We start from the raw sequence: 24,483 nt of genomic DNA, 5'->3' as shown, positions 1-24,483 counted from the left end.
AAGATGAAGTGTCACAGTGAGTTAAAAAAAAACCCTACACGCTGTTTACAGAGCCACGTAAATATGAAGCTGTAAAAAAGTATGAAACGACAGAAAGAGAGGAACTATGCAAACACTTAACCAATAGGAAACTGGTGTGATAATTATACTTTAACAAGATAGAAATGGTTTTCTGGCCTTTTTTAAGGCCAGAAACATTACTAGAGATAAAACATTTTATAATGATAAAAGGGTCGATTTAACAGTAAGATATAACTATTTAAAGACAACTTCAAAATATGTGTGTGCACACTAAGTCACTTCAGTCATGTCCGACTTTTTGTGACCCTGTGGACTGTAGCCTGCCAAGGTCCTTGGTCCATGGCTTTCTCCAGGCAAGAATACTGGAGTGGGTTGCCATACCCTTCTCCAGGGGATCTTCCTGACCCGGGAATTCAACCGCATCTCTTATGTCCCCTGCAATGGCAGGCGGGTTCTTTACCACCAGCGCCACCTGGGAACACCCCATAACTTAAAAACATATAATGAAAAAAAACACACTGAAGAACTGCAGACTAGACAAATGGCTATTTTCCAAAGACATCTACTGGATATACACCATAGACCAGAGATGCTGTCTACAGAAGAAAAGAGAAAGGAGAATCAAGCAACTATTATTGTGAAAAGACAGTCTTTTTTTTTTTTTACATTTTAAATTAAAAAATGTAAAAACCTATTTTCAGCTTGAAGGCCATATAAGAGCAGGCAGTGAAGCAGATCTGGCCCATAGGCTCTGGTTTGCCAACTCCTGACCTGACTATCGTGATCGTGGACCATGAACAAGGGCGGGACTCACTCAACTCACTGTGCCAAAGACCTGAAATAACACGTGAGGAAGCAGCGGAGGAGGAAGCCAGCTGCCCTGCCTTCTGAGGCCCACTGCCCCCGCCACCCCCACAGCCTGCCTATCAGGGAGGGCACACCTTCCAGGAAGGAGTCACACCTGGGGGTCCAGGAAGCAGCACTCATCAGAGCCTCCTGCTTTACAGGACAAATATACCGCTCCACAGGGCAGCCTGCCAAAGGATGCCTGACACTCCCTGACATGCAGCCCCAGGACTGGGCGGCTGCCTGGCCCTGGGAGGATCTTGTAAGGATAGACACAGGAGTAAAGCCAGGAAGGTTACCACCAAGCAGCCTGGAATAACCCCACAACAAACTAGAGGCAATGCACCGGGCAAGAACTGCTTTTTTGCCCACCCAATATCCATTCTTCCTTTCTTCCTTACTAAGAGAACCTGCTTTACTGAAGCCAGCAGGGCACCAGTGAAAACCTTGCCATTTCAGCCTCCCTTGCAGTTGCAAGCAGTCAATGAGGTGTAAGTGGAAAATGAAGAGTGGGGCTTCCAGGTAAGCTGTTTAAAGAGGCACACTGTTGCCATGCCCTTTTCTTCTCCTTGCTGTCTGAGCGTGGATGTGATGGCAGGAGATGGGGAGACCTTAAGGGCAGAGGACAGATCCTACGGGTGGTAGACTCTGAAGGCTGCAGCACCACCATCCCAGCCCAGACACATTCCTTGACCAATTACGTCTGAAAAAAGCAAACCTCTGTCTTTCAAGTCACTGCAGTGAGGCTTCTGTGGCGAACAGTAAACCTCAGCCTGCGAGCCTGCTGGAGAAGCCAGCTCAGTCACTTGCCTTCGAATAGTGGAATGGAGTCATTGGAAAAGGTGTCCAAGGCAAGGAGGTCTTTCCCATCTTTGGACCCGCTGCGTTTGTGCTTATGTTTCCTTCGAAAGAAGGATCTGCGTGCAGCCGCTGAGAGCGTCTTTGCGGCGCTGTTGTCATCTTTGACTTCAGACATGCTGAGCCTCCGGGAGAATTCTTGGTCCATTCTGAAGACGAGAGTACAGCAGTGCTGGGAAGGGCCAAGGGACCATCGCCTGTCGCCCTGCCCACCTGCGCCAAGGAGGGTCAACGCCGGGGCTCCAGGCTCCCCCACCACCCTCTGCAGGTTTCCCGGCCACTCCAGCACCCAAGCCCCCGAGGACCCCCTGGTGCCAGTACTCTGGGGTGGCACACAGACCAACGCTGGGCAAGTTCTCAGAGCAGGTCAACTCCTATATTCAGGTGAGGGTCAGAGGGCACTGCTAAGACAGCCTTCACTTGTGACACTAAAAGTTATAATTCCAGCCACAAAAAGGAGGAAAGCATAGAAATGTACTGTAACATGGAAGAACCTTGAAAAAAATCATGCCAAGTATAGGAAGTCGGTCACAAAAGACCATGTGCTGTATGCATGACTCCATTCATGGAAAGTCCAGACAGGGAACCTTGCAGAGACAGGTTCCAAGGAGACCAGGGGTGGCTCAGGGTTGGCAATAGGGGGCAGGCAGACAGAACAAGGCGGGTAGCTGAAGGGTACAGGGCTTCTCTCTGAGATGATGAAAATATTCTCAAATGGACTATGGTCACGGTTGCACGTATCTGTGAAAACACTAAAAGCCAAGGAATTGCATACTTTGGATAAATCGCCTGGCACATGAATTATATCTCAACAAACATAATTTAAAAAAGCACGTCTCCTAAGTTGCCGCTACACTTCTGCGTAGCACTGACCTGGATACATCACTGACCTAAACTTGGAACAGCTTTTTGGACAAGCGACTCTGGCAAAACTTACAGACCAGAAGCTGAGACGACGTCAGAATAAGCCCCAGCAGCCCAGGCCGTCATCAGATGGGACGTCCCCACGGGTGCCGCCCGCCCCAGCCCCAGACTCTAGAACACTCACACGTATTTGCTGGGGATCTGCCCGCGCTGGATCTTCTGGGCATTCTCATCCAGCTGCCAGGCCATCCAGGACCCAAATGAGCCCTGGGGCAAGGTGTCATCCACGTACAGGATGTCATCTTTCTTAAAGCTCAGCTCGGGCTCCACCTCTGCCAGTCGCTCATACAGGGCCCTGGTCCCGGAGACAGAGGGGAAGAGTCAGGCCACAGGCCGCCCCTTCCAGCCAAGCTCCCAGGCCCACTCTCCTGCTCTAAAGCTCTCCCCAGACCACGATCAGGACTCTTCTCTCCCCATTCTAGCAGCAGTTCCCAAAGGAGGGAGCCCGGGCTCCCTCATGCCCATCAGATAAAAGCCTTTTTGCCAAGAACCAAGGCCATATCTCCACTTCCAAAAAAGTCTTTCCCATTTGTACCCCTCCCACATCAAAGTCGATGCTTCCTACACAGCGGAAACGTCTCGTAATGGAAACGTGCCATCCTTGACTGAGGAGGGTGTGCCTAGACATAGGGACCCCGTACCTCATGGAGCACAGTTAATTAGTATTTTCCATTCTTGTGTGGCCTCAGATATCATGAAGAAAGCTGCATGCCTCCTAGAAAAGGCCTGAGGCGTGTCCCCCACCCCCCACTCCACCCTTTTCCGGTATTACTTCAGGGCACTCTGGATGCTGGGGCATCCACAAACACTGCAGAGGGGTCTGCAGACCCGAGTCAGGAGAGGCCCGGAGAGGGGCACAGGCCACAGGAAGACGAGGCTCAGTGGTCTCGAACTTCCCCATGCCCAAAACCCTCAAGAGAGAGCCTGTCTCACCCACGGAGCTTTCAAGGGTTTTTCTAAGTCACAAGCATCTCATCATAACCTTACAATTTGGGGCCCAAGTAATAATGCTCATAGTCCCATCCCTCAAGGGCAAGAAACACAGGGGCATTCACAGGGAACAGCCTCCACCAAAAGCCCCTCCCCAAGTGCCAAGTCCCTGGCAGCCCTGGCCACTGATACCTGATGTAGAAACTGTCGCCAGGCAGGCCCTTGACCTTGGAGAACTCCTCGGGGCGGTACTGCACCTTCAGGCGGACACTGTCCTTGGGCTTTAGCATCTCCACGTAGACCTCCTCCACCGTCTTGCTGCGTACGTCCAGACCGCCGTACTACCCAGAGACGGGAGGCGGGGGTCAGAGGGCAGAAGCAGGGAGGCCTGGGCACCCATGAGGGGCCAGTAGTGGGATAAGGAGGAGATTCAGCATCCCCATCACTGGCATCCATCTGCCCCACATCCACAGAGGCTGAGGCCTCTGCCGAGTGCCTGCTCTGCCGTCAGCTGCTCCCAGCAGAGACCCTGTTCTAGCCTCCCAGCCAGTAAGGCCCACTGGAAACATGGTACTTCCCCTTGCTAACGCTCCTTGCAGCTTTCAGCACCTACAACCTGCCTCCCCCATCCAACAGGAGACCCAGTGAGAGGGAGATGGCACTCGCCATCAGACTAGAGTCCCGGTCCTACTGCTGCCAGGAGCAGAGCATCTCCCCTCCCGATGCCAGTGCCCAAGCTGGGTCCTAATATGCCTGCTTCCCTAATACTTACCCAGAGTGGGTCTGAGGAGCATTCAACACCCAAGGGGGATGCCAGCAGAGGCTGTGCTCCCCCACCGCCCATGTCACCCGAGATGGCAGGAAGCCCGACACGTGGGCAGAGGGCAGCCTGGCTGCTGCTCAGCAGCTCAGAACTTACCTCAAGGATGAGGTCCCCGGGCACGAGGCCGTCGGGGCCCTTGGCAGGACTGTCGTCCTCCACCTCGGCCACAAATACCCCGTGCAGGTTCCCGCCACATAAGTGCACGCCAAGCTCCAATTGCGACTTCTTGATGAAGACGACTCGTGGCTCTGGGGTCTTCTTGGTGGCATCTCCCACCATCCTTTCAGGAAGGAAAACGAAGCTCTTCAATTGTGCACAGGAAGGGAGGCAGGCACGAAAAAAGATAAAACAGTGGTGACACCCTAACCATTTTCTGCTCCCCTCTCGGGCCTCATGAGGCCCCAGAACCAGGAGCCAGGAGTGAGGCAGGCACAGACTATGCCGCTAGTGGCTTGGTTCATAGGCAGGACACTGAGATGAGGCAGAGGTGAGCACACAGCCACGGCCACACAGCCACTCAGGGACAGAGTGGACCTCACCGCCGCGATTTCCAGCCCAGCTGTCCAGCACACGTCGTGGGATGCATCTCACCCACCTGGATTGCACTTGTTTTCCTAACTTTGTTCTCCCAAGAAAGTCAGAGCCGGGGTAACCTCCAGGCCACAACTCATTCGGCAAATGTTTACTGAGCAGTGTCTATGGACCAGAGGGTACTGAACCAAAAGCTACCAAGGAACTCACAACACAGGGACACTGAAAGGCTAGTAAATAAACTGAGCAAAGGCAACAGGGCAGCAATGGAGCCTGATGAGTGGGACCTCAGGGGAGGAGCCAGAGAGTGACAAAACTTTTGCTGCAGGCAAGTATAGCCAAGATTGCCGGGAGAAATATCAGTAACCTCAGATATGCAGATGACACCACCCTTATAGCAGAAAGTGAAGAAGAACTAAAGAGCCTCTTGATGAAAGTGAAAGAGGACAGTGAAAAGCTGGCTTAAAACTTAACATTCACGAAAACTAAGATCATGGCATCCGGTCCCATCACTTCATGGCAAACAGATGGGGAAACAATGGAAATGATGACAGATTATCTTCTTGGGCTCCAAAATCACTGCAGATGGTGCCTGCACCCATGAAATTAAGAGACACTTGCTCCTTGGAAGAAAAGCTATAACAAACTTAGACAGCATATTAAAAAGCAGAGACATCACCCTGCCAACAAAGGGCCATATAGTCAAAGCTATGGTTTCTCCAGTGGTCATGTATGGATGTGAGAGTTGGACCATAAAGAAAGCTGAGCACCAAAGAACTGATGCTTTTGAACTGTGGTTATGGAGAAGACTCTCGAGAGTCTCCTGGACTGCAAGGAGATCAAACCACTCAATCCTAAAGGAAATCAGTCCTGAATATTCATTGGAGGGCTGATGCTGAAGCCGAAACTCCAATACTTGGGCCACCTGATGTGAAGAACCAACTCGTTATAAAAGACCCTGATGCTGGGAAGACTAAAGGCAGGAGAAGGGGACGACAAAGGATCAGATGGTTGAATAGCATCACTGACTTGATAGACATGAGTTTGAGCAAGCTCCAGGAGTTGGTGATGGACCGGGAGGCCTGGCAGGCTGCAGTCCCTGGGGTCGCAGAGTCAGACGTGACTGAGCGACTAAACTGAAGTGTACCCAGTGAAGGGTCACAAGAAGAGCCCTGAAGATGCCCCACTCTCCAGCCTATGACTTCCGTGAAGAGTCCATTAACGCCATGCCAGAGAAAGGGCTCCATCCAGGATTTCAGGGACAGCCTCCCAACCCAGCCTGCATAGCCCTCTCCCACCTCCCCTCCAGTTCCTGCGAGAACAGGGCCTCCTCCTGCCTACACTACCACTGGTCCCTCCTCCTGACTTCTCTCCATGCCCACCCTTTGCATGGCTAACCCCTGCTCGTCCTGAACACTGTGACTCAGCTCCCAGCCACGCTCCATCATGGCCCCTGGTCCCCCTCCCAGCACTTCAGCTGTGCTGCACACGCCTGTTCACTGATCTGTCACCCTCAAACCAGGAGCTCCCTGGGGGCAACACTGCTGTGGATGGCCAGAGCCCCAGCCTGGAAGGGTGAGGACTGTGGGATTCAGTATCTGAGAACAAATGAAGTGAGAAGAGGAGGAGAAAAAGAAAAAAAGTAGAGCTAAGAATGAGTCAGTGGAAAAACTAGAGAAAAAAGAGAGCAGGAGAGAGAGAGGGAAAAAGGACTGGCACACTCCCCACGCCAAATCCTGACAAGCTGGTGAGCCATCTGCAGTGCAGGGCAGCGCTAGGACCCACATCCCTCAGAGGATGTACACAGCCTGCAAAAATGACCCTCCTGGCCGCCCCGCTCAACCCAGGTGCACTGATGGAAGGCTCTTGGCAAGCAGTTACTGACCTGGAGCTGGGGGTGCTCTGCTTGCCCGGGGGTGTGCCAGGGCCCTCGTCCTGCTCCATCAGCGGGTCGATGACAGAGGGATGCTCTGGGGTGGTGGCACCGCTGCCCTGGAGAGTGGAGTGAATACCGACGGGGTCCAGGTGGGAGCTGGGGACAGAGGACAGGAAGAATAAGGAGCGGCAGGCAGCTGCCCAGAGCCATCCCTCTGTGGTGGTGCTGGGTTCTGGGATGTGAACAAAAAACAGGTCACACAGCTCTGTGATCTGAGTCCTGAGAAGAGCAAGCGCCTTGGCAGCTTGGACTCAGCTGTCCACCTGCTGATCTGCCTGTCCTCAACTTGAGGACAAACGGTGAGCCTGAGGACACATGAATCCGCTGCTCCCCTTTCCTGTGTCTGAGCATCTCAGCCCCTCCCTTCGCAGGCACTGCAGCACGGGGGCACCTCTCTCTGCTTACTTGTCCTGCAACCTGCAGCACAAAGGCAGGTGTCCGGCGTCTGCCCATGGACAGGGGTCGGACTGCTCTATGTGAGAATCCACCAGAGGCCTCAGTGCCTGGCTACCACACACATGTGCTGGGGCTTCCTGCTTCACAGGGTGCCTGGCCACCTGTTTCCACATCCTGCTTCTGGAGGGGAAGCCCTCCCTTGATATGTCTCTTCTCCAAAGCCCGAGGCTGCTCAACTCTCCCCTCACGGCAGCAGAATCCCCAGAGCCTGCAGCTACACATGGTTTCCTCAGAGCAAGCCACACACCTGCGGCCTCCACTTCTCCTCCCGCAGCCCAGATGCCCCTCGGAGGCCTGGGACCTCACCTGGACCGGGAGTGGCTGCTGAGCTGGTGCATGTGCGGGTTGTACTGGGCCAGAATGGTGATGGTGTCACACTGCTGCCCGATGATGAGCCGGGCCTGCTGCTCTGTGGCGCTCCGCAGGTTGATGCCATTGAACTAGGAAACACCGAGAACGGGCTCAGCAAGGAGAGAGGAGGGCACAGAGGAGGTCCCGGGACTCAGAAAGGGATGAGGGGAGGGAGAGAAGGGTGGCTTCCCGCTCACCTCAAGTAACTGGTCCCCATACTCAAGGCCAGCCTGGTGAGCGATGCTCCCCCCGGTCACCTTGGAGACGTAGACGCCGCCCTTCTCCCCACTCACGATGGAGATGCCCAGTGGCTCGGAGCCCTTCTGCAGCTTCACATGGCGTGGCTCCTCCACGTAGGGCCTTGGAAGAAAGCCAACGGTTTTGGGGACTCAGACTCAGAGGGAAGGTCTGGGGAGGGTCTGAGGTCAGGCATGCATTCACTATGCAGAGAGGGCCAGGGAACATGGACGCTCCTATGACGACACAGCTGGATGGGCACAGGATGAAGTCCACCTTCACACAGGGTGATGCACAACCTCATGCAATACAAACACGACCCCCAAGACGGACGCAGAGGCATCAGTCCCAAAGTCACAGAGTGGTCTGTGTGAACTATAAACACTGATATACGCAGGGAAAGGGCACGTAGGTTTCCACGACAGGAGAGGAATGGCCTCACGATGTGCAATTTACAAACCTCCAGTGGGGTCTCAGACGCCCTTGGAGGAAAAGAAGTGCTTTCTGGGATGATGTTTACCCCCAAAGGGACAATATGAAATATCAGTTTTTATATTTACCAGTACACAGGGTGATGTAAATTGATCATGAGATTAAGCTGCTGCAAACCCGAGGCATTTAAATGGGATCGGGGAGGCTGGGAGCAACAAGGTGACACCATGCACTCGCCGGCCCCAGGCTGCCACCCACCGCCCTGTGGGTATGAGGGGCATGGGGCCTGGGCTGGGGACCTCCTGTCAGGCCAACCTCAGACTCCTCAGCGAGGAGGGCCTGGGCCTGGCAGCCGCAGGCCATCTCAGGAGGGATCTGTGGTGGTGGAGGCATCTGGAAGGTGCAAAGGGTTAGAAAGAAGAGAGGGGTGATTGGAGGAGGAAGACAACCACAGACGCCTGGAACGTAACAGACAGACAAACAGCTGCATGACGCTGAGCCGCCAGGACCGCACTGCACGCAGCCTGAGCTCCAAGCAGAGAGCCACCCCCCAGGCCCCTCTCCTCCAGAGCACATGGGTGGGTGTGAATCCACATGTAGAAGGGTGGGAGGGCAGCAGGGAGCCCTTTTTGAGGTAATCCTTCCTTTTTAACCTCCTGAATGATTTAAACTTTTATATAATGCAGAATTTTGTCAAAACAATAAAGCTTCTTTGTAAAAGAGGTTTGTGAAGTATACTTAATATTACAAATAGCTTGAAACATAACATTAAGGAGGAAATGTTTACATATATAAAATAAAACGCATTTACACTGTAAATGTAATACTTGTGTGTGCGCGCATGTACATGCACACCCACACACACACCCACCTCAAAAGGTTAAATAACAGCAATTAAATCTCTGGTTGATGATCAGTGGTCCCCAACCTTTTCAGCACCAGGGATCAATTTCATGGAAGGCAATTTATCCACGAACCAGGGTTGGAAAAGATGGTTTTGGAATGATTCAAATGCATTACATTTATTGTGCACGTTATTTCTTATCAACTGCCACCACTGATCTGACAGGAGGTACTGGTCTGAGGCCCAGATGTTGGAGACTCCTGAATTATGCAACATTTTTTCTTTCTAAATCCTCCTGAAACCATCTCCCCCAACCCTGGTCCATGGAAAAACTGTCTTCCATGAAATATACCCCTGGTGCTGAAGAGGCTGGGGACCGCTGATCATCAGAGATTCAACTGCTGTTACTTCTTTCTACTTTTCCAATTTACCCAGTTTTCAATAATGATAGTGTATTTTAGACTGAGGAAAAGAGGGACTATTTTTAATGAGTAATCCGTCCTTCAGCCAGGTCGCACACGTTAGACTTGATGTCATTTAAGCACCATGAAGGCAGGCGTCATTGACACACACACGCTCACACACATCGGTTCTCTGTGTCCTGTAGAGGAAGCTAAGGGGATGTCCGACTGCATGTGCCAAGGCCCCTTCTGATTCTAAGGAACCCACCTTACTGGGGGGAAGATCTTGTTCCCTCAAAGACCTGAGCTGGGGTTCAGTAAAACCACACACCCACCCCCTACCCCTTCAGGGCCAGTGTGTGCTCCCGTCTGCACAACGCAGGTGAGGCTGTCATGAACACAGCCATACCCACTGCGCCTGACTCCCCTGGGGGCCTCCTGGCAGTTACAGGCACATGCTGCTCTGCAGTTCACACTTGCTAGGCGTGCTGTCTCACAAGTTCAGACTGTCAAGTCAGATGAGGTTTTCTTAATGACGGGCCCAGCCAGCAGCATCGTTTCTATGGCTCATAGCTACAAGGGCCCTCGGCTCTTTGGACTGAAGTGGAGGAGAGTAGCTCTAGTCCTTGTAAGTAAAAGTGTTGGTCGTTCAGTTGTGTCTGACTCTTTATGGCCCTATGGACTGTAGCCCACAAGGCTCCTCTGTCCACAGTATTTCCCAGGCAAGAATACTGCAGTGTGTTGCCGTTGCCTTCTCCAGGGGATCTTCTTGACCCAGGGATTGAACCTGCGTCTCCTGCACTGAAGGCAGATTCTTTACTATCTGAGCTACCAGGGGAGCTGCAGTCCTTGCAAGGAATTAAATAAAGGTACGTTTGAGCTTAATCCTATCTCCCACTAGCATCCAGAGAGGACCCTTTAGATAGAAATCTGATCTGGTGAATCTCACTCTGAAGAACAACAGAAGCGGATGAAGAGCCCACAGAGCCCACAGAGTTTGTGCAGGGAGGGATGGCCCTGAGGAGAGGCACATCTGGAGAGACAGCTGCTTTTCAAAATGAACCAATAAATGGCCAAGTTGTATGTGTATGCCTCGTACACTTTTTTTTCCTATGTGTGTTTTATCGCACAATAAGCTTGGGGGCCAGAGGTCAAGCAATGCAGCTATGTTCTGGGGTCAAAAAGCAAAGGATAAGAACGAGCCTGATTCTAATTAGGGTAGGTTGATCGCTAACCCAGTGAGCACAGACTACTCCAACTTCCCAACTTCAGTTTCCTCTCCTTAAATGGGGTCAGTGATGACACTGCTGATCACGGGGTTACACGGGGATTTCACAGCTTACTATGTCGACAGTGCTAAAACAAGGGCCTGGGAGGTAGTGAATGGCATCACTCCATCAACATGTCAGGTCGACGCCAGCATCACTTGCTGGAGCCCCCCACCTCTGCCTGCGGGCACTCAGTGGAAGAGCTCACCCTGCCTCCCTGGCCAGCCAGGTGCGCCCCTCCTCCTGCATCAGGAGCACCCAGGACTTCCTCATGATGTCCTGCAGCAAGACACCAGCGAATGCAAGGCGACCCAAGCTGCAGCGGCCTCGCTGGAGGTCAACTCTGTGTGCCTTCCCCAACCCCCGGCACCTCCCAGGACTCAGCGCTGGCCGACTGCAGGGGTGCCCATCCCCCGGGGCCTGCTCACCTGTCCTTCCTGCGCTCCCCAGGGGCAGCAGGGTTGACAGCAATCCTGGGCAACGTGGCGGCTGAGGTCTGGGGCTGGCTACAGGAGGACAGGCCTTCGACGCTGAGGGGAGACTGCGGGGGCGTGCTGCACTCCGAGTGCGACAGCGAGCCTGCAGGGTGGGCGGTGCGACCCAGACGGCCCAGACACACGGCCGTGAGCGCAGGTGCCCGAGGCCTGCCCTGCCGGCATTCACTGACGGCGGAGGTGGTGGGGGAGCTGTGAGCGGTGCCCAGAGCCCCCACCCTGAGGACGGAGGGGCCAGCAGTGGGGGGAAGCGCTGAGGGAGGCCTCACCTCTGTCAGACCCCACGACAGACCGCGGGTATCTTGGCGTCGATGGGATTTTAATGCGTTCTGCCTTGAACTGCAAATTGCTCGAAGACCCTGTGGCTCCACAAAAAGACAAAAGTTTAGGCCTGCGACTGAACAGCGCCCCTCACTCCCTCCCCACCACCCTAGGCATCAGGAGAGACACGCAGTTATACAGAAGCAAGCGGGCCCGGCCATTTGTCCCTGGGGGGCGCCTCAGCGTGGGACAGTCAGGGAAAGCAGATGCTCAGTCCCCAGCACGTGAATAATCTGTACGGCGGTGGGGGGCTGCCGCAGAACGGCATCAAGTCTGGCTCTAGCCCCGAGCAGATGGTAACTGTGGCCTTGTCTCCACAAGGCTGGAAGCAGCCCCACGAGAGTGTCCTTCTAGGCTGTCAGGCTTGACTCTGGGTGGCATTCTCCGAGTGAACGGCAACGCAACATCCCCCAGAATGACCTCAGGGTAGTGAGCAAGGCTGCTGGGCTAGAGATCATCAGAACAACGACATGGCCACCGTGGGAAGCTGCAGGAAGGCCACAGCAAAGGGCTCTGGGGGCAGCATGGAGTCAGCCTCGGCCCCCGGTCAGGAGAGGGGCCACCAGGAGGTCTGGGCATGAGTGTGGATGCAAAGGAAGGCTGGTGCCCGCTCTGGCGAGAAGGCTCCAGTAGCGCAGTTACCGAGGCGGGCGCTGGAGGGCAGGGAGTTGGACCCATGGGAGGCTCTCATGTCAGAGCAGTCGCTGCAGGCCCTGGGGCTCAGGTCCAGGCTGAGGCGGCCCTGGTGCTGGACACTGCGTGAGAAGCAGACAGGTGAGCAGCTCGGGAGGAAGACCGGAATGGGACCAAGTGACTGGCTTTCCCCAGGCCCTCTGCCAGCTCAGAGGAACCCAGAAGCCGCTCCCGGGCAGTTGAGGACAGCGACCACCCACAGCCTCATGCAGAGGGCCCTGCAAGCCCCGGGCCAGGACCAGGCTCAGTGGGACAGAGGGCTTTCTACAGGGACTGCAGAAGGCCTGAATCCTGTAGAAGGTGGGCAGGGCGAAGCTGGACGGCACTGAGGACTGAGTCCTGCACCTCCCTCAGGAAAGCCCGCCTAGGAGACTGGAGAGCAGAGGGTGGGGAGACGACATAGCCCAGGTGAGGGCTGGCCTGCGAGCAGGCCCAACAGTCACCTCCTCTAGCTGTGAGGCTCCATCTCGTCAGTGCTCGCAGCCTTCCAGTGGTCTTCACTGCACTCAGGATAAAACCCAAACTCTGCATCATGGCCGCAGACCCTACAGCGTTTGTGCCTTCCTCCTGACTCACCATCTCTTTCCCGGGCTCCCCTACTCTGTCCCTCGAGCCCATCACCTCTCTCTCAGACACCTGGGCTGCAGCACCCACGGCCCTCCTTCCCAGCAGCTCCTCCCCAAGTCCTGTGCGACTGGCCGCCTCTTGCCCCTCTGGTCACGGCAGCATCTCCCTGCATGAGGTCCTCCCCACGGCCCAGCTGAACTTCTCACAGCCTAATCTGTTGACATTTTAGGGTCTTCAACGTCACTGATCTGAGTAGCTCTGTTCTTTTTTTTTTTTTACATCGCCCCCCCAACTTGAACACAAATGGCATAGGAGAAGAAGTTTATCTGCTTAATTCTCCACTATTAACCCCCCAGAACTATCGCAGTCCGTGGCATGTAGTAGATGGTCAATTAAAATCTTAAAATCTGTCAAGTAACTGAAGCGATGCATGACCTTGCGTCAATCTATTCAGTTTTAAGGCTCCATTCTCATCTATCAACCAAAGACAGTTAAGAGTAAGGTTGCTATAGCAATCAGGTGAGATGATGCTTATAAATGTCCGAGCATACTGCCTGGCACTCAGTTATCAGCTGCCATCACTACCATCTTCCTATAAATACCTTTTCAAGCTCCATGTTGGTAAATGAAGAGAGCGACCTTAACGTTTACTTCCCCTGGAGTCCCAGTGCTTTTCTACCAAGTCCCTTCCCCATACGGAGCCCCTCTATGGACAGTGGCTTTACGCCAGGGTAGGCTGGGATGGCTGGGGTACAGGGAGGCATGAGCGGCCTCACATACCTGGGGTGCAACCCGTGGGGGCCAACCTCTCTGGGGATGGGTGGAGAGCTGCAAGGGCCGACCCTGTGGCTGCGCACGGTGTAGATGGGGTTCCTCAGGACGGAGCTCACAGTGCTCGGGGCCATACTCCGGGGAACCGTGCCTGGAAACGGGTAGGGTAAGACACCTGCCCCACAACACCCAGCTAGCCCCGGACCTATGCAAGCATCTGGCCCTTCTCCATCATAAAGCAGGAGAACTCTCTTCAATGCTGCCTATTTCCCAGACTGCCATGGTCAGAAAAGGCTCTGAAAAGCTAAAAGATGTCACTGATACAAACTGAAACACTCCAGGTAGGTCAGCAACTGCTAAATCTTTTGGAGTGCTCTGCTGAGGACATGCAGCAGCTCCCTGAAACGACCGTCTCCGCTCTCCCTGAGGCTGGGTGGCCTTGTGAGCCCATGTCAACCCTCCTCCCCAGCCCTGCCCTGCCAGCTCACCCACAGATGCCCTGCTGGGGTAGAACGGAGGGTTGCTGTGCCGGCTGGAATGTCCAGGAGAGTAAGGGGACCACTCCTGGAGATCTGGGGAGAGCTCTCCACTGGCCGGGGTGCACTTCTGCTCCTGCAGAACCAAAGGCAAGAGGCAGTGGCTGGAAACAGGGAAACACACGGGCATTGGCAAGCAATTTCTGTCCTCTATGACCTAGCTTCTCCCACTTGGACACATGCAGTGACACCTGGGAGAGTTCATAGCTCGTTACTCATTCATGTTGTCTTAACACATCTGGAAGAGTAGAACTTCCTTCAGAAATACTTGGGAAGAAAACCACAGAGAAAGAATCTGTTCTTTCAAAGAAACAGATTTTCTGTATAGACGGTGGAACACATATATGCCTCGGGCACACGTCTGTAACAACTCCACGTGACTTGCCCAGCCACGTGAAGCTCTGTGTCTGCTGACGGAAGCACAGATTCGTTCTCCTGCTCACAGCCATGTTTCCCTCCTAGAAATGACCACAGCACCTGCAAAAACTCACCAGTCCTCCTGCCAGCTAACAGATTCACATGGGCTATACTGTCTCCCTAAGCTCTTCAAGGTAGGTCCCTACCACTGGGTTCCATTGTAAAAGTCAAAAGTTTCTTGCTAGATAAGCAAACCACAGCCCACACCCAATACGGTGCTCCTCTCCTGGCTTCCTGTTACCACCACCATGCACGCCTCCGGGGACATTCCAGTCTCCTAAGGGAGTCTGTTTCCTGTTGGCATCTACCTGCTACCCCCACCCCCACCCCCAGGCAGGTGCTGAGAGCTAAAACAGAGAAGCCAGGGCTAAGCCTGAGCTGGGGGACGCCGGTACAGGCCCCTTCATGGCGTGCTCACAGCCCACGGCCCCACCCTCCTCCAGCTGGCCCTAATCCACCCTGGGTCAAGCACCACCTCCAGGAACTGAGCAGGGATCACGACTGGAGCGAGCTTGGGCCGAAAGATGGGCGCGGACTTGGGCCGGCGGCGCTTCTGCCCCAGCTCGTCCACCTTCTGGGAGGTGAGGTCCTCGTCACAGGACTTCTTGGCTGGCAGGTAGGAGGAGTCCCTGTCCCCTTCGGGGCAGTAACTTGAAGCGATGCGGACCCTGGCTTTGCGAGGGGGCGAGGCGTGCATGGGATCCCCGGGGTCCATGTCAGGGGGCAGGGCGCTCGGGGGGCTGGTGGACGGGGAGCTGCCCACCAGAGTGGCCTCTGACTCAGAACTGGTTTCCAGCTTGTGCTGGAACTTAATGGAGTCACCTCTCCTGGGAGGTTTTGGGGGCGTCAGAGGTCCCACCCTCTTGGAGGGCAGGGGGGAATGAGCAGGCCCAGAGCCTGGGAGCAAGTAGTCTATTTTGGGGGGCGTCTGGGGGCGTTTGAAAGTGTTTGGGTCAAAGATAGATTTTCTTTGCTTTGGCTTCCTGTAAACAGAGAGCTTCTCGGGCCCCGCCATGGGGCTGAGCACAGCCTTGGGCCAGGTCCCACCGCTGTGGGCGTTGTCAGGCTCTGCCTTCTCCAGGGGGGCCTCTGCCGCCCCACAGGGGCCCACCTCGGTCTCGAAGGGCAGCAGCGGCCGCCGGCTGCGCACGTCTGCCGGCCCGTAGCCACGCTCCCCCGAGGCATCCGAGCGGAAGGAGCTCAGGCTGCGCTCGGACGCGCTGGGACAAGCCTGGGGGGAGACGGAGAAGGGTCCCCCGGAGAACGGCTTGTGCAGGAAGGAGCTGCTGCCTCCGGGGGGGCCCAGCTCCTTCCTGGCTTCCAGCCTGTCCGCGTAGAAGATGTCTGTCTGCGTGGAGTTGTTGTGCTGCATCAAATTCCGTTTATTCTGAGCCTGGACCTCTGGGCCATGGGCTCGGTAGCTCAGCATCTTATCAGAGTCCTTGATGTTTTCAAAGATATTCTGGCCGCTCCAGGAGGCGCTCTGAGGGAACACCTAAGTAGGGGTTGCAAAGGCGTGAGGAAGAGAGCGGGTGAGACGGCAGGACCTGGAGCTGTCACCAGAAAACACCCCTGGAGGTAAAGCCATGGTAGGGAATGGGCCACACACAGCCCAAAGTCAGACAGACGGACAGACGTGCAGGCGCACGCCTCGCCCGTGGGTGAGGCCTGTTTACAGCCTGGCCGCTATGAACCCACAGGAGAGACACAAAGTTCCCCGGCTTTGAGCGTTTTCTGAAATCATGTGCACTGTGTTCTGCCTCATGTTTTAAACGATTAAACAAAATGTAAAAGCTTCATTCTTAAAAGGTATTTTCTTATAGTATGCCAAGGCAATGGCATATTATTCAGCAATAAAAAGAAACTACCTATCAGGCCACGAGAAGACACTCAGGAGCCTCAAATGCATATTACAAAGTGAAAGAAGCCAATCTGAAAATGCTACAGAGTCCAGCTATATGACATTTTGGAAAACACAAAACTACAAAGATAGTAAAAAGATCAGAGGCTGCCAAGGGTTATGGGGGAGGAGGGGATGGATAGGTGAAGCCCAGAGGATCTTTAGAGCAGTAGAATTATTCTCTACGGTAGTGTGCTGGTGGATACATGTCCTTATACACTTGTCCCAACCCATAGAATGTACTCCAAAAGTGAATCCTCATGTCAACTGAACACTTCAGTTAATACTAATGTATGAATACTGGCTCATCAGTGGCAACAAACGTACCCCCACTGACACAAAATGAACAGGAGAGATAGTGGATGATATGAGAACTCTCTGTACTAACATAACTTTCCTATAAACCCAAAACTGCTCCCCTAAAAGTCTATTAATTTTTAACTAATACTTTAAAATATCTCTTGATGAAGTAGATGAGCCTATTTCCAATCTTCTTAGAAAAGTTGACAGGAAAGCACAACAAATGCCCTTAAATCTACTCAGATTCAAAATATTTTGCCAAATTGTCTATACCTATTTACGCTGCAGAACATTTGCAAATAAGTTACAAATATTATGACATTTCACCCCAACAGCTTCAACATGCCTTTCCCTCAAATAAAGCCATTCTCCTGTATAATCTCAACACCATTATCATACCCAGGAAAAGTAAAAATTTCCTAAGATCACCTAGTTATCTAGTCCAGATCCAAACATCCTTCATAGCTGAGTTGTTTGTCTGTTTTTGGTTTTTAAACCAAGATCCAATCAGGGTTAGTGCACACCCTAGACTTAGAAATCAAGACTTTTCCCCCAAAGATCCCAGTGATGTGGAGAAGCAGCTCAGGAACATGGAGCTGAGGCTCTGCCCACCCCACAGATGGCGAGAGCAGAGCCAGGGCAGGGTGGGGCCCTTACCTTCAGGAGGGACAGGGTCAGGGAGTCCTGGCAGCTCCGCAGCAGAGACTCACACTCATTCAGAGACTTGTTGTCCAGTGCAATGCCATTGATCTAGGGCCAACAAAGAGCCTGTCAGGCTCATGCCAGGCCAGGGGTTCTGCCCAGCTGCTGACCCATGCTGGACAGTGGGCCTGGTTATGTAAGGTGCCCATGTCTGGAGCTGGCAAAGGAGAGAAAGCCCCTCGCCAGTAAGGCCCTCAAAGTCCAGTTATGGGGCTTCTGAGGCAAATGAAATACATAGCCTTAAGAGCACTCTGGGGACGGGACTTGTCTGGCTGGGACCAGAATACCAGGGATCCCAGGGAGCATCCCACCCCTGCTGCTTCCTGCTGCGTGATGCTGGACCACGGCTCAGAACTCCTTCACACGCAAAGAGGAAGAAAAACATGTTTGAGCCCCCAAGAGTGGGAGGAGACTGAAAATGAGGTCCCGGCGTGGGAGACCATGAAGGAGCCACGCGACACCAAGCAGCATCACAGAGACTCCCACAGCCCCACGTGCCCGAGTCTCTGCCCACGCCCCTCTCAGACTCGCTCCAGTCCTTTTTAAAAGCGTACACGCAGTAGATGACCGGTGATACTGGGGTAGGATGGAGCGCTACTCGGCATCACGGACCGCTCCATCAGCACAGCTGACCACGTGACAGAGCTCACAGCATAAAGCCAAGTGAGAAAGGCCATCTCAGATGGGCACACACTCTAAATCCTACTTACGCAATACCCTCCAAATGACAGAATGATGGAGCTGGGGAACAAATTAGTTGCCAGAGTTATGACAGGGGGTGGGGGCTGGAACATGCTGAGGACTGTGGAGGTTAATATAAAGGGTAATTCATTGTGAAGTATGATGGAAATCAAACCAATATTGTAAAGCAATCACCAATCAATTAAAAGTAAATAGAATTATTTTTAAAAAAAAGTTAACATGAGGGAGATCTTTGCAGTATTGGACAGTTCTGTATCTTGATTTTTTTTCTTAATCTAAAATGTGATAAAACAACAGAAATCTATACATAGACACTGTGCCCGCATCTACTGTCTGGTTTTGATGCCACAGTTACATAAGATGTAGCCAACTGACATAACTAGAGGATGGGTATACAGGACCTTTCTGTATTATCTTTGCAACTTTTTAAATATTACTTAATATCATAACTAAGCTATCTCAGCAATTATTTGAAAATCAAAACTTAAAAATATATATTCAGAGTGATTATCTTAGAGGGGTAGATTAATTTTTTGGTTTTTATCTTGGAAGGGTAGATTAATTTGGTTGGTTTTGTTTTTCTTTATAACTTTCCTACATCTTAAAATTTTTCACAACGGCCATATTGCTTTTAAACTCTAGCTTGCCCCCATATCTGAAAAACCACTGGCAAAGATGTGACATAACAAGCTACCCCAAACACTGCAGATGAGACTGGAAAGGCCACAGCTTCCTTGGAGCACATGGAGAAAGGTCGCCACGTCACAGGATAAATGCTTACAGCCTCTGATCCAGCAATTCCTCCCCCACAGAACTATACCCCATGGGAATACACAGCAGTGGCCACGCAGCACTGCTACAGAAGCAAAAATGTCCTGACCGTGCATCAGGGGACTGGCTCAACAGCCACTACGGAACATGCAGTTTATTGAAACGACCAGATTTAAAGATGTAAATCTGGAAGAACCTCAAGGCATGCTGTTAAAAATAAAAAGCAAGGTTAGCAGCAGTACAGTATATTAGGACCACATCTGAAGTGGGAGCTTAAACTGTAAGATAATAAACATTTGTTGCTTCAAAAAAATAGTGTGGGAGATAGAAGTTTTGAGTGTTTTGGAGAGAAAAACACAATGAATTGTTAAAAGTGGTTGCCATCAGGGTGGGAACTGGGAGACAGGGAGTCTAGAACCGGGGAAAGAGTTCCCAAGACTTACAGCCACGATCCTGTCTCCCACGGCAAGGGACCCCTCCTTGGCAGCCGGGCTTCCAGGCACCACGGCAGCAGCATACACTCCATTCTCAAGACTGATGCCACTGTCTGCAAACCACAGAGGCCCACAGTCAACCCCCGCCAGGGTCAAACGGCCCTCTGGCTATCTCCCCTCATCTTTGTGAGATCAACTTATAAAAGGGACTTTGGCAGGCTATGAACTATACATCTCAGCACCCCACCCAGGTCAGACCATCCACGGGCCTGATCATGTCTGGTCTAGTGATCAGTCAGTCACAGCAAGACGCAAGACCCAGATGGTCCCCCAGCGGGAAGCACACACACTGCAATACCTCATTCTGGGAGTAAGGTACACTTGAAAACACTCGCACCCTCTCTACACAAGAAAGGTTACCCTATCCATCTCCATGGCCCCTACCTTTATGCCCGCTCAGGTTGATGTGCAGTGGTGTGACCACCTTCCCACCCAGGGACTTCCTCCGACGCACGACCATGTTGATGGCCCCCTCCCCATTGAGAAGTGCCTTGATGGCCTGCTTCTTGTCCTTGTTGATGAGGTCTACGTCGTTGATTCTCAGCAGCCAGTCATTGACCCTGAGGAGGAGCACAGCCAGGTCACTGCCTGAGAAAGCCTTGGGACCAGGGGAATGCCTGTTGCTCCTACTCGGGAGCAGAACACCAGAAAGCAGGTACCCCACAAACACATTCAGAAAGATTTCCTCTTCCAAGAGGGTAGAGTAGTTACCCTTGTAGATGTTGCAGCCTGGGTTCAAATCCAAGTGCTACAACTTACTGGCAGTGTGACGTAGCCCCTTTGGGCCTCAGGGTTCTCATTTGTAAAATGGGGGCAACAAGCACCTACCTCATGGAATTGTAAAGGTTAATGAAAAGTGACTAAACTTACATAAACTGATTGAACTTAGCAGTTAACAAGCACTATGTAGGTGCTAATTATTATTATTACTATGTCATGGGATGAGCAAGCTATGCATATTCTAGACTCTCACACACACCACCTGAGTCCCCTTTAACACACAGAAGTAAAAGGAGAAAGATCAGATTCAGAGGTAATTTGGAGTCAGTGTGTCCTTTAAGAACAGGGTTAACAGTTGAACCTGCAAGCTTCAGGTTGCTTCTAAGAGCCCCCCAGATCCTAGGATGCGTTCATTTAAATGCCAGCTGGTAGTCTCCCTGGTGGCTCAGTGGCAAAGAACCCACCTGTCAATGCAGGAGACAAAATGTTTGATCCCTGATCCATGAAGATCCCACAGGCCGTGCAATTACCAAGCCTGTGAGCCACAACTATTGAGCCTGTGCTCTAGAGCCCAGGAACTGCCACTACGGAGCCCGTGTGCCCTACAGCCTGTGCCCTGCAACAAGAGAAGCCGCTGCAGTGAGATGCCTCCACACCACAAGCAGAGCGCATCCCCTGCTCGCTGCAGCTAGAGAAGGTCTGTGCGGTGACGAAGATCCAGCACAGCCAAAAATAATTTTCTTAAAAAAGAAATATCTTATCAATGTCACCTGGCTCTCCTCCAGGTCCTCTGCATTAGGTCAAAGGGAAACATCCCCCTCCCCTCCAGAGCCGGGGTCCTGACACTTACCGTAAGCGGCCATCAGCGATGCTTCCTTTGTCCACCTTAGTGACAAATATGCCACAGTCCCCTGGCAAACAAGGCTCGTTCACACCTTCTGCCATATCGAACCCAAGTGCTTTCAAGTCAATATCCTCCTGCCAAGAACAGCAGCAACAGCTCACTTTAAGCAGGGATGAGAAACACTTGGCACTTACACCTCTGGCCACTCACTCCAATGCTGGGGTTGTCCCTTCACTCTGACGGGGCACTTGGTCCCCAGAATGAAAGCTCTGAGCAGCTGTGATCCACCCCTCTCTGCCACCGCAGACACACAGCCCCATCATGCTCTGTTCTCCACGCACTGCCAACATCTGCCGGGGGGCACAGGAGGCCAAGCTGCGGCTGCTACCTGGCTCGGACAAGTGCTGGCAAAGGATGCATCTGCACCCTGGGAGGAAAAGCTGACCTCCCAACTAGCAGCCATGAAACTGGAGGGCACTGCGGGAGGGCCGGCCCCCCTCTCACTTCCGTCCCAAGCCTGCATGTTGAGGAGAGCTGGGGAGAAAAGACCTGCAGGCAGTTTACCGTCTCCCGTTCAAACTCCACAACTTCTGTTTCCCACTCCATAGAGTCTGTGTCGATGGCCGAGTCGTGCGAGCTGTGGGCCATCAGCTGCCGGAACCGGGCCTCCTTTTCCAACTGGGATTCCATCTGCTCCCTGCAGACAGAGAGTCATGGCAACGGCCCTCTGGGAGGCACAGCATCCCAGCCGAGTCCACTGGGAAACCAGGTGGACCATGCCCATCTCCCTCACACTACACACCAGCTTCCTAATAAATCCGAGGGTCAGGTCAAGGCTTCCTGAATCAGTGGGTTTTCATAGTTTTTAAGTCTCAGAAATTTGCCCCAGATTTATCTAGGTAGGGGTTTAATGCAATTCTGATAGAAATGCCAATAAGACTTTCTGTAGCCAAGACTATTCTAAAATGTATATGGAAAGGCAAGGAATTAGAATGACTAAACCGATTTATAAAATGAAGAATAAAATAGGAGGGACCATTCTACTTGATTTCAAGACTTATACAACTATAGACATCAAGACTGTGTGGAATTGCCAGGAAGACAGAGACATGGATCAATGGAACAGAATAGAAGACCCAGAATCAGCTCCACAAAGTACAAAAGATACAGAAGTAGTTCCATAAAGAAAGCACCGTCTTCAACTAATGATGCTGGAGCAAGTGGACATCATGGCAACAGACTCTCAACCTAAACCCCATACCTTACGTAAAGATTAACTTACGATCTGTCATAGATTTAAATGTAAAACTATAAAACTTCTAGAAGGAAAGTATAGGAGAAAATCTTTGAGATCTAAAATAATTAAGAGTTTTTCAGACATAACATAATCCATTCAAGTTTTTTAAAAAATCAATACATTGGATTTTATCAAAATAAAAAGCCTTAGCTCTCAGAAAGACCCAAGGAAGAGGACAAAAAAAGACTCAGAAACCTTGTAATCTTCCCCAGCAACATCCTTCTTCCTAAAACCTGGGCCCAGATGACCTTCCGACTTCATCATCACTGCCCTGACACACTTGTGCTGCACGTTCACCGCACGTGGCTCAGCTCTTACCCACTATGCAAGTGTGCTGCTTCTGCAGACGGGGGGCTTCCTGGGCAGCAGCACCAAGTCCCTTGCCTGCACCCCACCAGGTAAGAGAACTTAGCACTGAGAAGGCGCAAATACAAATGTGCTGAACAAACGAACAAATGGAACCTGACATTTCTCACAAGTTCCAGGCAACTCTGGCTCAATTACTGTACAGAACCTCTTCCCATGCTCAAGCACTCCAGGGCTCCAGGCTTTGCTCTAATTTGATTCTACCGCTTGCTAGATCCAAACTGGGTCCCTGGAGAGCCTGCCTTTTTGCCTCTTAACCTCTGGGATTTTCTTAGAGTGCTTAAGTCCCAAGGCTTCTGGGTTTTCATTGAGCAAATGAAGCTGTTTGTCTCATGTTAAGAGATGCTGTTGAACAGGGAGGAAGGGGAAGCAGTCACCCCCACTTCTGGAAGGCTTCGCTTGAATGTGCGAGGCTTGCACACTCACTAGCTTCTCACCACCCTATCAGGTTGGGAAGTCTCACGAACAGAGAGAGAGCCACTGCTTCTCAACTACAGAGTCTGGTTCCTGTTCTGAACTGCAATGATGGCTGTTGGGATCTGCCAGTTTCTCTTTTTCCACTTGGATCTTTATATTTTCTTACACTGGGAGGGGCTACCAAGTCTGAAGTGACGTCCCTGGAGCAGCGCTGTAATCAAGTGTCTGACGCCCCACACAGCACAGTCAGAGTAGACTGGGGTGGTAGTAACAACCACCTTCAAATGCTGCTTCACAATCTGTCATCTTTCTGCCCATCGCATACTGGTCTCTCAGATGGCCCTGCCTTGGGTCCATCTCCGTGTGCTGCGAGCCCCACAGGGACCGATGGCTTGTGCCTCCCCCAGGGCCTGGTCCACGAAGAACAGGTACCTTGCAAATCCTTGCTGAGTTGGCAAATGAACGAGGGAGGGCGAGAGGAAATGAATGGACAACACATGCTGGCCTGTCCCCCAGCGGACTGCCTGGGGCAGGGGCCTTCCTTCCGATGCCCCTGTGCACACGGTGCCCGTCCACCTCCAAAGGCTCACTAAAGGGCCGCTGCCACTTCTGTGCTGATCTGAGGATTTCTACTTAACTCAACGTAGAGGCAACACTGGGACACATTTTATGGACCGACCGAGTAAGGGGACCGGCGGCCAGGCCTGCCCATGGGGCTGCTGTGCTCTGGTGGGAGGGGGCCCTGTGCCCCCCGGGTGCCAGCTCATCCCAGTAGCGCCCACCCCGGCATACTTGAGCTCCTTCAGCTCCCGGCTGACATCGTTCTTCTGTTTGCGAGTGTCGTCCAGGCTGCGCAGGGCCTCAGCCAGCTCACTCACTGCCCGATCCCGCTCCCGCCTCAGGTTGTCACAGAGCGTCCTGACAGAGGGGCAAAGGGCAAGGTCACTGTGAGGGGCAGGGGGCGGAGGACTCATGGCCTGCAGTGAAGCTTGCAGTCCATGCTCCTAAACACCCCGGATGCCTGCCTCGGCCCTAAATGCATGAGAGGAGTGCTTGAGAGTCTGGAGACAAGACCTCCCAGGCCAATCCCACACAGGGACAGAGGGGACACCTTGGACCTGGCAGAGGGGACAACCCCATGGTTACCAGGCAACAAGCATCTCATTCTGCAGTCCAGTGTTCGTCCCACAATTTCACCCTCAGTATCCTGGGGTCAAACACCATGCTCCCGCTCCCAGCCCATCTGGCAAGCCCCAGTGCTCCAGCATCAACCACATGCTTCATGCAGGTTTTTCTAGAGTTGCCCTCCACCC

General features: G+C 52.7%; 1 protein-coding gene across 2 annotated transcripts in view; it reads right to left on the bottom strand.

Annotated features, from left to right (window-relative positions):
- DLG5 (discs large MAGUK scaffold protein 5) overlaps nt 1–24,483 on the bottom strand; it is a 120,359-nt gene that overhangs the window by 8,777 nt on the left and 87,099 nt on the right. Inside the window, exons 9-27 of one of the 2 annotated variants that reach the window (XM_040242325.1) lie at nt 23,963–24,088; nt 21,655–21,787; nt 21,097–21,224; nt 19,911–20,086; nt 19,476–19,579; nt 17,515–17,607; nt 15,133–16,152; nt 14,193–14,316; nt 13,714–13,855; nt 12,316–12,428; nt 11,622–11,711; nt 11,287–11,437; nt 7,874–8,036; nt 7,632–7,765; nt 6,819–6,965; nt 4,499–4,682; nt 3,772–3,920; nt 2,774–2,944; nt 1,678–1,874 (exon numbers count right to left, since the gene is read on the bottom strand). In XM_040242325.1, coding sequence (XP_040098259.1) covers nt 1,678–1,874; nt 2,774–2,944; nt 3,772–3,920; nt 4,499–4,682; nt 6,819–6,965; nt 7,632–7,765; nt 7,874–8,036; nt 11,287–11,437; nt 11,622–11,711; nt 12,316–12,428; nt 13,714–13,855; nt 14,193–14,316; nt 15,133–16,152; nt 17,515–17,607; nt 19,476–19,579; nt 19,911–20,086; nt 21,097–21,224; nt 21,655–21,787; nt 23,963–24,088 — 3,545 coding nt within the window. The remainder of the gene's footprint in view (nt 1–1,677; nt 1,875–2,773; nt 2,945–3,771; nt 3,921–4,498; nt 4,683–6,818; nt 6,966–7,631; nt 7,766–7,873; nt 8,037–11,286; nt 11,438–11,621; nt 11,712–12,315; nt 12,429–13,713; nt 13,856–14,192; nt 14,317–15,132; nt 16,153–17,514; nt 17,608–19,475; nt 19,580–19,910; nt 20,087–21,096; nt 21,225–21,654; nt 21,788–23,962; nt 24,089–24,483) is intronic. The other variant, XM_040242326.1, reaches the window with a different exon arrangement.

The sequence above is a fragment of the Oryx dammah genome, unplaced genomic scaffold, assembly GCF_014754425.2.
Source record: "Oryx dammah isolate SB20612 unplaced genomic scaffold, SCBI_Odam_1.1 HiC_scaffold_6, whole genome shotgun sequence".
Lineage (NCBI taxonomy): Eukaryota > Metazoa > Chordata > Mammalia > Artiodactyla > Bovidae > Oryx > Oryx dammah.
This window is presented reverse-complemented; position numbering and strand designations above follow the sequence as displayed.